Here is a 13958-nt window from a genome sequence, read left to right on the forward strand (position 1 = left end):
TCAAGCACAAACCAATGAGAGGCCCGGGAATCAGACTGACGCAAAACATTAACACACCAATGTGTAGAATCCTCTTAAATCCCGCCCACTATAATCCTTTACAGCAGAAGCGCCCGCCTCTGATCCCAGTCACCCAGCTCTCGATCAATCAGCGGGCGGTGCGTCTGCGGTCGCTCAAATGATCAACATGCGAACCAATCAGTTTTGCGTGTTTGGTGACACTGCAGAACACTGCCCAACCTCCAAAGTGAGTATTTCAAAGATGACATTTATAAAACTCAGCGTCTGACACGTTTTTCATACACTGGTCAATTTTGAGATTTTGGTCTGTTTTTCTTTCATAACAAGAAGCAAGAAAACCTCCAAAATACACATCCAGGTGTTTATTTTATTAATTAGTTTATTTGCTTCTGTACATTACCATTAGATAATGTCTCATTTGCATATTTAAACATAACATCTCAGAAAACTTGTAATACAAAAAAGAATTGTCTTAATCTAAGTAAATAACTGGTGAAGTTACATGGTGATATCTAGTTAGGTAATTGTTTACCCTATTAACCTGTAGTTTCTTCAAAATGTATGTAATTTTACAACCTTTTCTCAGAATGAGTTTTTAGACTCTTTTAGACCCACCAAACCTTCCAGTTTTATTCCTCATTTAATAACCTCATTTGTTTGCATTTTTGTACATTTTCAGAAAACCCATTATACAAAATAAAAAAGGTTTCATGAGGTCTCCCGTGAAACTTGAAGAGTACATTCTGTTTTTCAACTGCATTCTCAATGGATAAACACTAGCTCCATGAAGAGAGACCTTTATATTACAAGAAGTCGGAGCCATGTATGTGTATTATCATTTCATGTTCCAATAGCCATACCCCCCTTCTGTATTCCATCACTTTAACCTCTAACATAGAATAACTTTTCATGAATGCTGAGCTCTTCCAATGTGTCCATCTCTTGGCTAGCATTGTAGAACACATGCACTCACTCATTCTCTACCTCATGTATCCCCTGGAGTTGAGAGAGACTGTGTTAATAAGCTAGGACAGTTATAAAAAGACTGAGGCAAATGTATGTCAGTGTGTAGATCCCATGGGCGATCCCAGAGGGTAGGAAATGATCTGAGTGTGTAACACTTTGTCATTCATGTCTCTTTCACCATTTCACAGCGAGGTAATCCCTCACTCCATTATACATCACAAGATAGAAGATGCCAGTATTTTTTGTAGAATTCTTTTTTAATCAAAAATGTGAATAATGGAGAGGACAACCTAGTACAATAAAAAGTAAATCCCTCTGAGAGACACATTTGTGATTTGGGGTGATACATAATTAACTTGACTTTTGTTGGAATTTGCATTCTTTTCTCTTTCTTCTTCACAAAGGATATTCACTCCACAGACTGAAAGAGAAAGAACACAATCATTACCAACAAAGAAAGGCCGACTTTATGGGATTGCCACTATTATTGATCACACTTAATACCAGAGGAAGGCTAGAGACATATACTCATTATTTCTAGTTATGATTTTTTTTGTTCAAACCACCTCCATCTACCTTCTACATAAATTAGTATTTGAGTATATATCTGCCATTAGAGGACAGATAACACAGACTACCCATATTGCTAGAGGTGGTGGATGACATAGTGAGTATAGGCGTTAATACAAAGTAAGCATTGTGTGGTATTTCAAATACTCTGGGGATACCACCAATGTGGATGTATGTGTGTGTTACCTCAGGTTGTACTCGGGGTCAGTGTCTGTTTGCAGCAGCAGGTCTCTGATATCCTCAGGTGGGCTCAGACCATGAAGCTTTGCTCTCTCCCATCTCTGCAGCCTGCTGATACCTGGAGAGAGAGAGAGATGATACGATGAACCTTTCGTGTGGTTAAAAGCTGTTTTTGCACTACTACATCTGTACTGTTCCCGATAACAATGCACAAAGACAGCATCAATACAGCTTTGTGCATTGAGATGACAGTGGAGGAGAGACTGTAGTAAAACATGGACACAAAGTCTGTGAACACTGTATAGTCTAAAGCACAGCAGTAAGACTGAACCAAACAGTAGAGCCTAAGCAAAGAGCTAACAGTGGATTGAGGGAAAGTGCAGAGTTCGTGGTCCCTCTCTGTGGGTTCGTCACTACGAGCGGCACCATTCATGTTACACGTAATGATTGTTAATACAAATATTAATATATTGCTTCCAGATCCTGGTCCTTCACTGAATAAACAAATATCTGATACATCTCATTTAACTCTGAGCTGCAAGAAATGTCAAACAATTATATATTTGTTCTTTTAAATCATTTTGTGAATCATGAGGATCTACTCTTCACGTCTTTATTCTATTTAGAATGCAGCATGGTTACAGTAAAACTGCTCCTCCTCCTTTCCATATGAAACTTTGGTGAATCAACTGCACTATCTATATGTTAAAATAATATATATATATATATATATATATATATAATATAGGGTATGTCACCAACCTGTGCACGGCCCAAATCTCCAGTTCAGATCAAAGTGTGTGAGTCTCTGCAGCTCCTCCTCTCGGACCGTTTCAGTTTCAGGCTCTGCTCCAATGAAAAGATCCAGAGAGAATTCTAGTCAATGCTACTGTATCACAACACTGCTCTAACATTGGTAACATTCAACTGAAATATAAATTACATTTGAAAATAAATATTTAATTATCTTTTTGATATTTAAAACCATTTTTTATTTAAAGAAAACTCCAAAAACTCCAATGACCCATCATTTTCATTGAACACCAGATTAAGTAAACACTGCTTTATTTCTAATAGAGCAAGCCCCTAGGAGGAGCGCCAGGATTTGGAGCTAATTTACATAGTGGCCAAAAGGTGGGATTATAATTACAATCTGTCACGTGATGCCACGGAGCCCAACACTACTTTTCCCTATAGACTTACATTAGAGACATTATATTTTCATATACTGTGACATTGTGATCTTTACAGGGGACATACAGAAGGCGTGTGTCAGTAAGGAGAGACATTTTAAAAGCTACCTGGAACTTAAGGTAACACAAATCAAAATATGAAGAAACATGAAAATGTGTAAAATATTGTTTAGTCTTGTTTAGATGGGGATTGAGATCTGTAGTTCATGTCTGTTTCACTAAGGAGACATTAGCTACCACACAGAACATAGCTCGCCCAAACATGAGCTCTATACACACTGCTGCTCTTCACCTTTCTGCGGTGGCGGAGGAGGAGTGGGCCTCTTCTCTCGTTTCACCCCACTCCTTGCTTTCTTCACCACCTTGAATGAATCCGTTATCAGTCCACGCTTGGTTGTCATGGTGACTAATCTAGAACACACATAAAGGCATACACTTTACTCTTCTTCTTTGCTGTTTATAGTTTGGTGAATTTTGTCCTAAACACAGCGAGAGGAGCCCCATAACAATGTGTTGGGAGGAGAGCAGGCCCTTGTGAGTGATTCACATTTTCCCCTCAGATACAGGCAGGCGTTAGAGAAGAACCCACTCTATTTAAATATGGTGTCATTTGAGATGTATTCCCTTGGAGAGGCAAACCCATCTCCGTCAGGATTTTCCTTTTTGGGGTAAAATAGTCCACGACACAAACTATAATTAATATTTATAAAATAAATGAATCAAATGAATAATTTCTTATTTTTGTTTATGTTTTTGTCATGTACAGGTATATACAATAATGACTGCGGGGTAGTTAGTATGTTGATGTTGTTTAATGTCACGTCTCTATTTGATGTAACGAGACAATAAGATATACGGTGGATTGTAAGCAGAGCGAGAAGTCATGCCTTTCTAACATAAAAGCAGAAGTAAGTAGACAGTGCTGGGCGGTATGACCAAAAATGTGTATCACGGTATTTTTTAAGATTCTGGCGGTTTTTCATTGACTGTGTTTTTATATAGGTTTATAGTGGCTTACTCTACTGTCAGGAGTACATAGAATATAAAAACATTTTAATGTTATCATGTATGAAGGCTTACTATAGGGTTTGCTCGTTTGTTCGTATAATGTTGGGATAGCAGTTTGGCTGAAGTTCGCCCCGGTAAATATACCTTGACTCCAGTGTTTTAATCATTGCTCTGAGCCCGTCTTTCTCGACTGTCTGTAGCGGGACCATGTCCTTGCATAGCTGGATCGTTATGGCGTTCGTAATGTCGCTCCACCGCTTGCTTTTCTTGTCATATGCAGTGCTTTGAGCAAATGCCTCTTCAAGCGATGTCTGACCCTTTGGCTTCACTGTTTCACTAGCGCTAACGTTACTGGTTGGTCATCACACTCTTGGTATTCCAACACATGTTTTCTGCTGAGGTGATGGAGTAAGTTGCTCGTGTTACCACCAGCGGCAACAACAGTGGCTCGACAAACTTTGCAATATATAATCTTTTGGACGTCGGACTTTTAAAACCAAAACACTTCCAAACAGCAGACCCAGCTCTTCTCTTGGGCACATTATCTATCGGTGCATCTCTGGTCTGTCTTTGTTTATCCTGCATCGCTCATTTACGTTACTGTAGTGATGGAGCCTCTCGCTGTTGTGCTACCGGGCTAGCTAGCGAGCTGTACCCAGCATGCCGTTCGGCGGTGTAATTTTATAAATGTACAATTATTAGTGTTACAAATTGTTTATGTGTCACAAACTGTTGTGTCGTGGTGTTTTGCCCTGTTAAAGAGCGTTAGTTGTGGGTTATTAATTGTTGTGTTATAAAGTTATAACCATGATTAGGGGTCCCTCTCAATACAGTTAAGACAACTAGCTCCGACCAGGCGATCGCCGCAGCGAACAATATATTTAGCTGCCTGTTGAAGAGTTACAGCAGTTGCTTCGGCTATGCACCGGTATGACGGTGTGTGAAAAATTAATATCATGCAGGAAATTAAAACCGGTATACCGCCCAGCACTATAAGTAGCTACAACCGTCATAATGGCATCCACTGGGGCCCAGCGTCACTACCTAACTCCACTGACACTGCAGACCTGCTTCAAATGAGAAGGGGACTAATATTAGATTTGAATAAATCAGCGTGAACAGCAAAGTATTTGAATTGAGTCTGGACCACTTTGAGTTAAGTTTGTATCACACTGAAGGTCAGATAAGAACATGAGTAAGTCATCAGCATGGAAGCACACTTTCTGTTCGAAACCAGGATTCAACACACTGAGAAAAGGGGCGGGGCAGTGGCAAAACCAACATGACACAGATACAGGAAACTGACTCTTAGTGGGGTGTCTCCATTCAGAACTGTCTCTGACTGTGCTAACCTGAGCGGCATGGTGTAAAACCTTGGGGCCAGTTGACTCCCGTTGCTCCTAAAGTGGTGTTATTGTGGTAAGTATTGCCTCTGAGGAAAGGGAAAGGGAGGAGCGAGCCAAGGGGCATTCAGTTGGTTGCAATCTGCAACCACACCGCCACATGCTGCCAAATCCTACACACTGTACCTTTAATAATAACTCACTATCAAGCTATACTTAAGTGATAACATGTTAGCATTAGCCACTGTCTGCTTCAAAACATTCACATTAATCTCTTATGTAAAGTTGAACATGTCTGGGCAAAGGCTTTACTAGGCTTACATCCGGTTTTAACTTTCAAAATAAAGCAACTCTGACGGCAATTATCATATCAATAATATTATATTTTACAGCTGCTCGTATAAGTAAATGATTATAAATGTTATATTACATCAAATTAAATTTAACAATCTGATATATGTTGACATGCTTCTCCGTAATATATGCCGGTGTGAAAATTCATCATAATGTTAACGACTCTTGGCGATTTCCTCTTAACTTCGGCACTTCACACTAATACAAGCTGTTCCAATGAGATTGTGATCTACTGCATTGTGACCCGGTAGCCTTTACTGACACTCCTTTCTACCTCCACAGAAGCTTACGGGGGACTTAGTTGGAAGGATGTGGAGAGTTACGACAGCATTAACCAGTTATTACAACTTTACATCCACCTTCCACACGGCTTTACGGATTTACACCAGAAGAGTTTTACGTTGAGTAATCGACACTGAACGCTGTAGGAAACAATGCCTCATTATAGCCTCTTATACAGTCTATGGTTAATCATTATAGCATACGCTGTAACGTTCTAATAATACGTAAACGTGTTTCAGCGTGCACAACTTCACGCTCAGCTCTCAGTCTATTGAACTCACCTCGTTTCGTTCTTCAAAGAAGAAAAGCTCTCCAGACGTTTCTCTCTGCTCAGTGTGTTTTCTCTTCATTCAGTCCAGCCAAAACAGTGTTCTTCTTCTGTCTCTACGGTAGACTCGACACTGTTGAGCCTCTTTGCTGCCGCCTGCCGTTCTTTTCCGTGTATTGCAGGTCGGCAGTGGCTACTAAAGTGCATTACTATGGAGCCAAATGCCTTGGAAGCCCATTCCTGCCAGCAAAAAAAATAAAAATAAATCAGTCCACTGTTGCAGCTAAACACATTACAAGATTGCTGTTAATGTAGCTTTGACAATAATATATTTTAACCCTCGATGAACCATGTTCATATCATAATATGGAAGCCCGTTTCTGCCACTGTGAGGAAAAAATACAGATCCTGTAAGTCATTATAATGAGATACTATCTCAAAATAATAACTTAGCATCTCATAACATTGACAAACGTTTTATAGGCCTATGTGTTGTTTCCTCACATGCGCCAAAGCAACAGAAGCGAGTGAATGAGACAAAGCTTGGCAGATCAAAATGGACACCATAATTGAAGACTACTTTAGATGTGGATTCACAAATCGGGAAATTTTAGTCGTTTTGGAGGAATCTCATTATATCAAACTAAGCCTCCGGACCCTAGAGAAAGCTACGAAAGAACCAACTTTGGCGGAGACGAAATAAGACAGATGAAGCTAAGGTAGCATCCTTCATTCACCAACAGCTACAGACGTCTGGCAAACAGCACCGCTACAGATGGATGCACTAGAAATGTTGGATGGCCGGGATAATTACAAACAGAGAAACTGCACGTCAATTGATGAGACTGATGGTATCCATTTTGATCTGCAAAGCTTTTTAAGAGGAATGATGTCCCATCTGGGTCCACTGGTGGAAGAAGTATAAGTATCTTTTAGTTAAGTAAAAGTAGCAATACCACACTTTGAAATATGCTCCCCTACAATAACAATCTTTCTTATGTAGAATTACAAAACTATTGGCAGCAAAATGTATTCAAAGTATGAAAAGTAAAAGTACTAATTTGGCAGCAGAATGACCCATCAGTCTGACATCCTATTATTAGATTATTACATATGCATTATTGTGTGCAGTGCAGGTATTGCAAACTGAAGGTGATTCAAATGTAATTAAATATTAAATCTGCGCAAGAATAAAGATCACTGTAAAATACAAATACTAGACAAAGATGATTTTTCAAGTAAGTAATGTTTAGTAATTAAATGAACAGTAAGTTACAAACAGATGTCCAGTAACATTGTTACGTTCTTGTAAAGGTTACGACTCAAAGACTGGTATACTATTTCATCTTATTTTAGGTCTTGTCATGCTGTATGTAACATTACTTTATTGTAAATGAATGAATACATAAAAATAAAAGTAAAATAACTGTAATGGCGGACAGTCCCACTTAACGTTAGCTCGCTACGGTCATCAACAAGCGGGTTAGTTTGTTAACTTTGTTAGTTAACGTTAAAGTGACTTGACACAAATGTAATATCAGTAACGTTAGACCTAGCTAAGTAACCTATGTGCTATCGGAAAGGAATCTGTAATATGTTATACAGTGATGGGACAGCTGACGTTATACATTAGGACGTGTTTCATCGTTAGTAAAGAGTTACCGAGCCACGGGTCATTCATTCAAATATCAATATATCTCAATTCATTTGTATTGACAATAGCTATAAAGGATTGACTTACTTTAGAAATGTTGATAAGACAAAAAGAATCAGACGGCCGTTCTCGTCATCCACCGTAAGTATTCGTAAACTCGGAGTTGAACTTTCCAAACGTCGGAGAGACGAAAACAATCCACGTTGGCTGTTCGTGAGCTCGAAGACACCGATTGGTCAGTTCTTGGTTGCGATACGAGCTCTTCGGCCACAGCGGACAATTATTGGTTGATTTGTGGTTATAGACTGAAAGGTGATTGGCTTTCTCAACCAAGAATTAGTTTGACTCACGGGTGACAAGGAGGACACCGACCGTCAGTCTTGTGAGAGTTTGAGCCATGCTAAAAATTGTTAATATGTCACTTTATTACATTTTTTTAATGTTTTCATGCGAGACAATAACCGATTCTTTCTTTTATGCGGTCACATTATCCAAATAGCGCATGTTAGGAATTTGCTGCGATCGTTTTCTGAGATTCGCTTGTTCCTACTTCACAGACTGCTGGTAAAATCATACTTTAAAGTTCATTTAATAGGCACTATGCAGTACGTACTGATTGAATATGTCGTATGCAGAACGTTTGCGATGTTGACCACACCCTAACACTATGAATCCTGGTGTTCCTCGGCTCCCAGCCCCTATCTGTTTAGTTCCACATCTCAAACCGGGACATTTCTATCGGCCTTGGATTAACATCCCCGTGAAAATAGGATTTGCCGTAAAATAAATGCGGGGCATGTCCCAGGATCCTCATCACTGTTTATGTCTCAAATCTGCCTGAAGCCAGCTCTTACTGCCCTCTCAGTTCACTGGTCACTTCACTGTGGATCATTTAGTTTTTAAGGCTCGAAGTGCTTCTGGTTCCTTACTTCTATATATTTGTAGTTAAGCTATTACAAATATGATCACTTTCTATCATCTCATACTCATCCGGATGTTATGATTTTAAAAGATGGAAAATCAGTTTCTTTTAGTGGTTTTAATCATTTCAGAGGCACGGTGTGGCTCTTTCCCTGTAGCCTATTTATTGGGGGATTTATTGCACCATTGCGTGCGACCTATCAGAGAAATAATTCTGATAATTGAACTGAAACCACCACAGTCAAACACCAAAGAAGAAAGTTGTAAAAGCAAAGAATGGTCAATTATGTAAAAAGCCTTGATTAAATCCATAAAAAGAGCAGCACAGGGTTTTTGTTAATTAAAGCTGAGACAATATTGTTAATTACTAATTTAGTAGCAAAAAAGTTCTATGCTTCGGCCTGAAGAAATGGAGTTAGTATGAAATAAGTGGATAAAAAGGATTCCAACTGTGAATTAAGTATTTCTCCAAGGAGTTTTGAGATTGAACAATAATTAGTTTATTCAGATTTGCTACCACCTTTATGGAGAGTACAAATATAAGCAGTCTTCTAAACTAAAGGAATGATGCCTGAGGTGATACTAAGATTGAAAATAGGAGTTACATACTCAGAAATTAGCTGTGCGCAGGATTACAATGAAGTTACACTTTAAAGATAGTGTAACAGGACGGTACGGAGGACACAGAAATTAGTGGCAGTCCAGCAATCAGAGGCAGAGTCAATTCTGCAGGTTTTTAATTAAACAAACTTCAAGAAACACAAAACACAAAACCTCCAGAGTTCTATCGCCAAAATATAAACTATTTCAGCCGGGCCGCTAGCCGACTTACCGTGCTCAACTTTCTCCACCCTGGAGACCTTAGGGAGACGCCACACTCCTCCTCTCGCAGCATGGTCTCTCTGATCAGCTTCCCTGCTTGACCTTTGTTCATCTCCCTGATGAGGAGATCAGCTCCAGGTGTGTCTCGTCTTCCCACACCTGATCTCAATGCTCTCCTGAAGGAGTGGGTGGCCTTCTAGCTGGAATGTAGATTCCAGCAACTACCCTGCCCCTCAGCCCCTTACAATAGATATCACTTTGAAACTTCCCCATTCGATTACTTACATTAAACCATTGTGTTCCTGACTTATTAAAGGGTGCATGCTTATGTAAAACAAGGCTAGAAACATTCGTAAAATAAATTAATAATAATTTCAGGATCAGGGATTTTGAGAGTACAGGTCCAATGTCCTGGTCATCGCAACGTTTTTTCTGATCATTATATGTGGGAATTAGTATTCCTCTGTTTCACAATTCTAACGCAAACAATGAGGCAATGATCACTGACACCAAGGTCAAAAACCCCACAGGCAGAATATGTGGTCATATTAATTCAATTATGCCTGACTTGGAGGGATCTTTCAGGTTGGGGTGAGTAGGATGAGAAATTAGTTTTGTAAAATTGAGATTGTAAAAAAGTGAAATTGAGATTGCCAAGGATAATCACCTCATGATCAGGCAGTGGCCGTTCTCTCTGCTGCCTCTCTTTAGGACATTCTCACTGTAAACAATGCCAACGACTTACTACAGGCTTACTATTATAGAATGTATGCCTGCTGCGTATCAGTTTAACATTCAGCATACTGTAAGGCAGTGGTTCCCAAACTTTTTCTGTCAAGACCCCCTTTGATGATATAGGAACATTGGACGACCCCCCCCCCCCCCCCCCCCGCAACCCGACCCCAAATTTTTCTTGGTTTTTAATGAATTGCATTATAATGCATGAACTGTATAAAATATTTTTATTTCTTTCTAAAATAAGTACATATCACTTCACAGTTTATTCTTCAGTTTGTTTAACTGGGAAAAAAAATAGCAATAATAAAATATATATAAAATAAAAAATATATAAAATAATTTGTAAATACAATTAACTTAATTTCAAACAAAGTGCAAACAACATATACTGTATTTCCTCACATTGAACAGCAGGTTTTCTCAAACAATAAAATAACACAATTATGAACAAGGTGTGCAGGTCTACATGGACCATATTATTTTGTGATCATATTCCTATGTATATTCCTATTCATATATATCAATCAGTGACTGGTGTGGGCTTGCTTTGCTTTACAGATTTTGTCAAAGCGGGGTTGCTGGTTGGAGATAGCTACTCTCAGTTCATTCTCAATGTTCAACTTTGATCTGTATTTGGTCTTCATTGCAGCAACTGCAGAAAACCCTGTTTCATATAAATAGGATGTGGCAAAAGGCAACAGTATGCCCATAGCTCTTTGGCCTAGTAGTGGGTAGTCTTTCTCCACTCCAATCTTTATCTTTCTCTGTAGCTCCGTATCTTTCTCGCTCTGTGTCGCTGTGTGTCTCTCTCTCGTTCGCGCTCCCTCACTCTCTCTCTCCCTCGCTCGTTCGCGCTCTCTCGCTCGGGCGCGCGCTCGCTCTCTCGCTCGCGCGCGCTCGCTCTCGCTCTCGCTGGTTTTGCCACAGTCGGTCTGTGACATGAGCCGCTCTGGTGGCGTGGTTGGAACACAGTGCATGTCACGTCGGTTATTTTATATTGTTTTACCGGTGTATGTGTGCGTCTGTGTGTGTGGGTTGGTGATGAAGCCGCGACCCCCCTGTAGTACCACCGCGCCCCCCCTAGGGGTCGCGACCCCCACTTTGGGAACCACTGCTGTAAGGACAGCTTGGAGGCTCCACAATAGAAGATAAGAAGGAAATATTGTTCTTGCTATAGAAAGCTGAAGTGAAACCATAAAGGTTTCATTTCCACATTTAAGAAAATTCAAATTCACTGCTATTCAAATCACACTGACATCTGTATTAACCCAAATGACCCCCCAAACATCCAGCCTTAAATAAGAACCTGCTCAACAGACTGCTGTGTCCAGATAATGATGGCAATTAAAGGAAAGTTAGTATTTTATATGTTTTAAGCAGTTAAATGAACACCATTTTTTGTGTATGCACTTTTAGGTTACGTCAGCAGTCCAACAGAAGAGACTGCCTGTCCTGCTGAATGGCAGAGACCTTTCAAAGTCCTTTCAAAATAAACTTCAGTCTCCACAGGAAGTTAGGTTTAGGCCGCAGAACTATTAGATAAATTGAGGAAAAGAGCGTGGTTGACAGTACTTGACTGACTAACGACTGATGTGACAAAATGTTAACGTTTACTTTTAGTTTTAAAAGGGACCCGAACAACTGTGTCCTGCAGGAGAGTCCTGTGCTTGTTTGACCCATCCACCTTCCTCCCATCCCGCGTGGACTACGTCTCTCTGAACACTACGTCAGCTGCTCTGACCGCTTAATAATGATGCGTGTTGGTTTACATTGGAGTTAGTTCAAAGCCTGAAGCGTCTCAGACACTAAAGGAAGCCTCGGTGCTTCGGTATCAGACGCCGAGGGGCACTGAGCGTCGGTAGTTGACGAGTTGGGAGTGAGAGTGGGTCCAGAGACCGGTTTATAATCCCAGACTTTCCCCTCACTATTGCCCAGCAGCTGGGAAGCAAGACACAGGAACTTCCTGGGTATTGAGGAGTGCTTTTGCAAACTGTAACCTACGCTGTACATGTAGTGCCACCAGGCAAACTCACTGCTAACCTTTGCCTTACTGTGCAAATCAAGAAAAGAGCAGATTCCATACTGAAACAGCTGTTCACTTGCAGCCTTTACCAATTTAAGAGTAGAGAGGAGTCCGCAGTCAATGACAGTATAGAAATATAAATATATCAATAAAATATGTCTTTCAAACTGTGTGAATCACCGAAACCACAAGAGGTCCTTGAGCATACAGTAATAAATGAGCACAAACACTATTGATGGGTCCATTGGTTTGTAGTTTTTAAAATAATCCATAACTACTGATTTATGATTTAAAGCACAAATATGTTTGTTTTAATCCAGAATAATAATTTAAATAATACAATCTTTTACGATTTTGGATGATGCAAATTTTTTTTAACTTTAGACAGAAACCCACAACAAGAGATTGTGTTGAGTCACAGAAGTTAGTGAATCAAAAGCTAGACAGGAAATGAAATCAAGTCCCAACCCAGACCGGTTGTGTGTGTGTTTTCAGTCCAGGACCTGAGGTGACAAGCATGTAACATACATTTCATCGCTGCAGAACTTCACCAGCTCTTGACAGTGTACTGTGACAAGAGCAGCTTTTTTTTTATAACAACGGCAGTTTAATTTAATAAGAACAATGATAACAGTTGTGTTTCATTGTAAAAATAATTATCTATTTTTTTATCCATGGAGACAGCTGGACGAACAGTGATGGTTGAACTCTTCACCACTTCAACCCTTCTGTCAGTGGCAGGAAGACATTTACTCTTCTTTAGTCTTTATTTGGTTTCCCATTAGCTTCCACAAAGTGGTCGCAGGGTCCAGATAAAAGTGCACTGGTATGATCTTTGTGGCTAATGCCTCAATGGATGTAATCCTTACAATGAAAATGATGGTGATGATGATGGAAGTTAACACAATGATGATGAGGATGATGATGGAAGTTAACCCAATGATGATGAGGATGATGATGGGTGACAGGAAGGCAGAGGACAAGAGCAACCCCTCTCTCTCTCTCTCTCTCTCTCTCTCTCTCTCTCTCTCTCTCTGGTCATAAATATCAAAATCAATACAAATCTTTTTGAGCAGTTGCAGCCGACTTCCTCAGTATTTCCCTGTCTCCCTTATCCTTCCATCCAGATAGATCACTTACTGCATAATCTAATCTAAGGTGTGTGTGTGTGAAGAGAAATGCCACTTTCTCTTTGTCTTCACACTGATATCCAGAGAATGCTTATGAGAGACTTATGGTTTTAGAAACAACAGTCATGTGTCATGGTTTTACTCTCTTTTTTTGAATAAACCGTATAAGCTTCTAAATTCACCAGAGGGGCATTTACTGATGTCTTTTATATCAGAGAACAAAACCTTAAAATCTCTTAAAAGTGCAGTGTGTAGGATTTGGTGGCATCTAGCAGAGAGGTTGCAGTTTGCAACCAACTTAAACTGATATTTTCCCACTTCCTGGTTCTCATCCAATGGCGGTCCATTATCGACTTATCATAAGTGACTGTTTAATGGAGGTATTTAGAGAGTCAAGGTGGCAATAGACTGAAGACAGCTGTGATTGAGTTAGTGTGCAATGTTATCTCCTGGATATGGTTTGTGGTGTGTAGTCAGATGTAGAG

At 39.8% G+C, this 13958-nt stretch overlaps 1 protein-coding gene across 1 annotated transcript; it reads right to left on the reverse strand.

The window, feature by feature from the left end:
- Positions 1 to 1225: 1225 nt before the first annotated feature.
- On the reverse strand, positions 1226 to 6339 carry pold4 (DNA polymerase delta 4, accessory subunit). The gene is made up of 5 exons (XM_076091060.1): positions 6199 to 6339; positions 3223 to 3341; positions 2500 to 2583; positions 1744 to 1855; positions 1226 to 1408 (listed from the first exon to the last, which is right to left on the reverse strand). Exons 2-5 carry the CDS (start codon positions 3329 to 3331, stop codon positions 1384 to 1386), a joined length of 330 nt encoding a protein of 109 aa, XP_075947175.1. The 5' UTR covers positions 3332 to 3341; positions 6199 to 6339; the 3' UTR covers positions 1226 to 1383.
- Between the last annotated feature and the right edge of the window lie 7619 nt (positions 6340 to 13958).

The sequence above is a fragment of the Anarhichas minor genome, unplaced genomic scaffold (assembly GCF_050575085.1).
Source record: "Anarhichas minor isolate MPS153535 unplaced genomic scaffold, ASM5057508v1 ptg000014l, whole genome shotgun sequence".
NCBI classification, from domain to species: Eukaryota; Metazoa; Chordata; class Actinopteri; order Perciformes; family Anarhichadidae; genus Anarhichas; species Anarhichas minor.

Excerpts from the sequence above, each read along its gene's own strand:
- pold4 (XM_076091060.1), bottom strand. The coding sequence starts at position 3,331 with ATGACAACCAAGCGTGGACTGATAACGGATTCATTCAAGGTGGTGAAG. Across the intron at positions 2,584-3,222 it reads TCCTCCGCCACCGCAGAAAG|AGCCTGAAACTGAAACGGTC; the intron begins GTGAAGAGCAGC and ends TCATTGGAGCAG. Across the intron at positions 1,409-1,743 it reads GACCCCGAGTACAACCTGAG|TCTGTGGAGTGAATATCCTT; the intron begins GTAACACACACA and ends TTTCTCTTTCAG.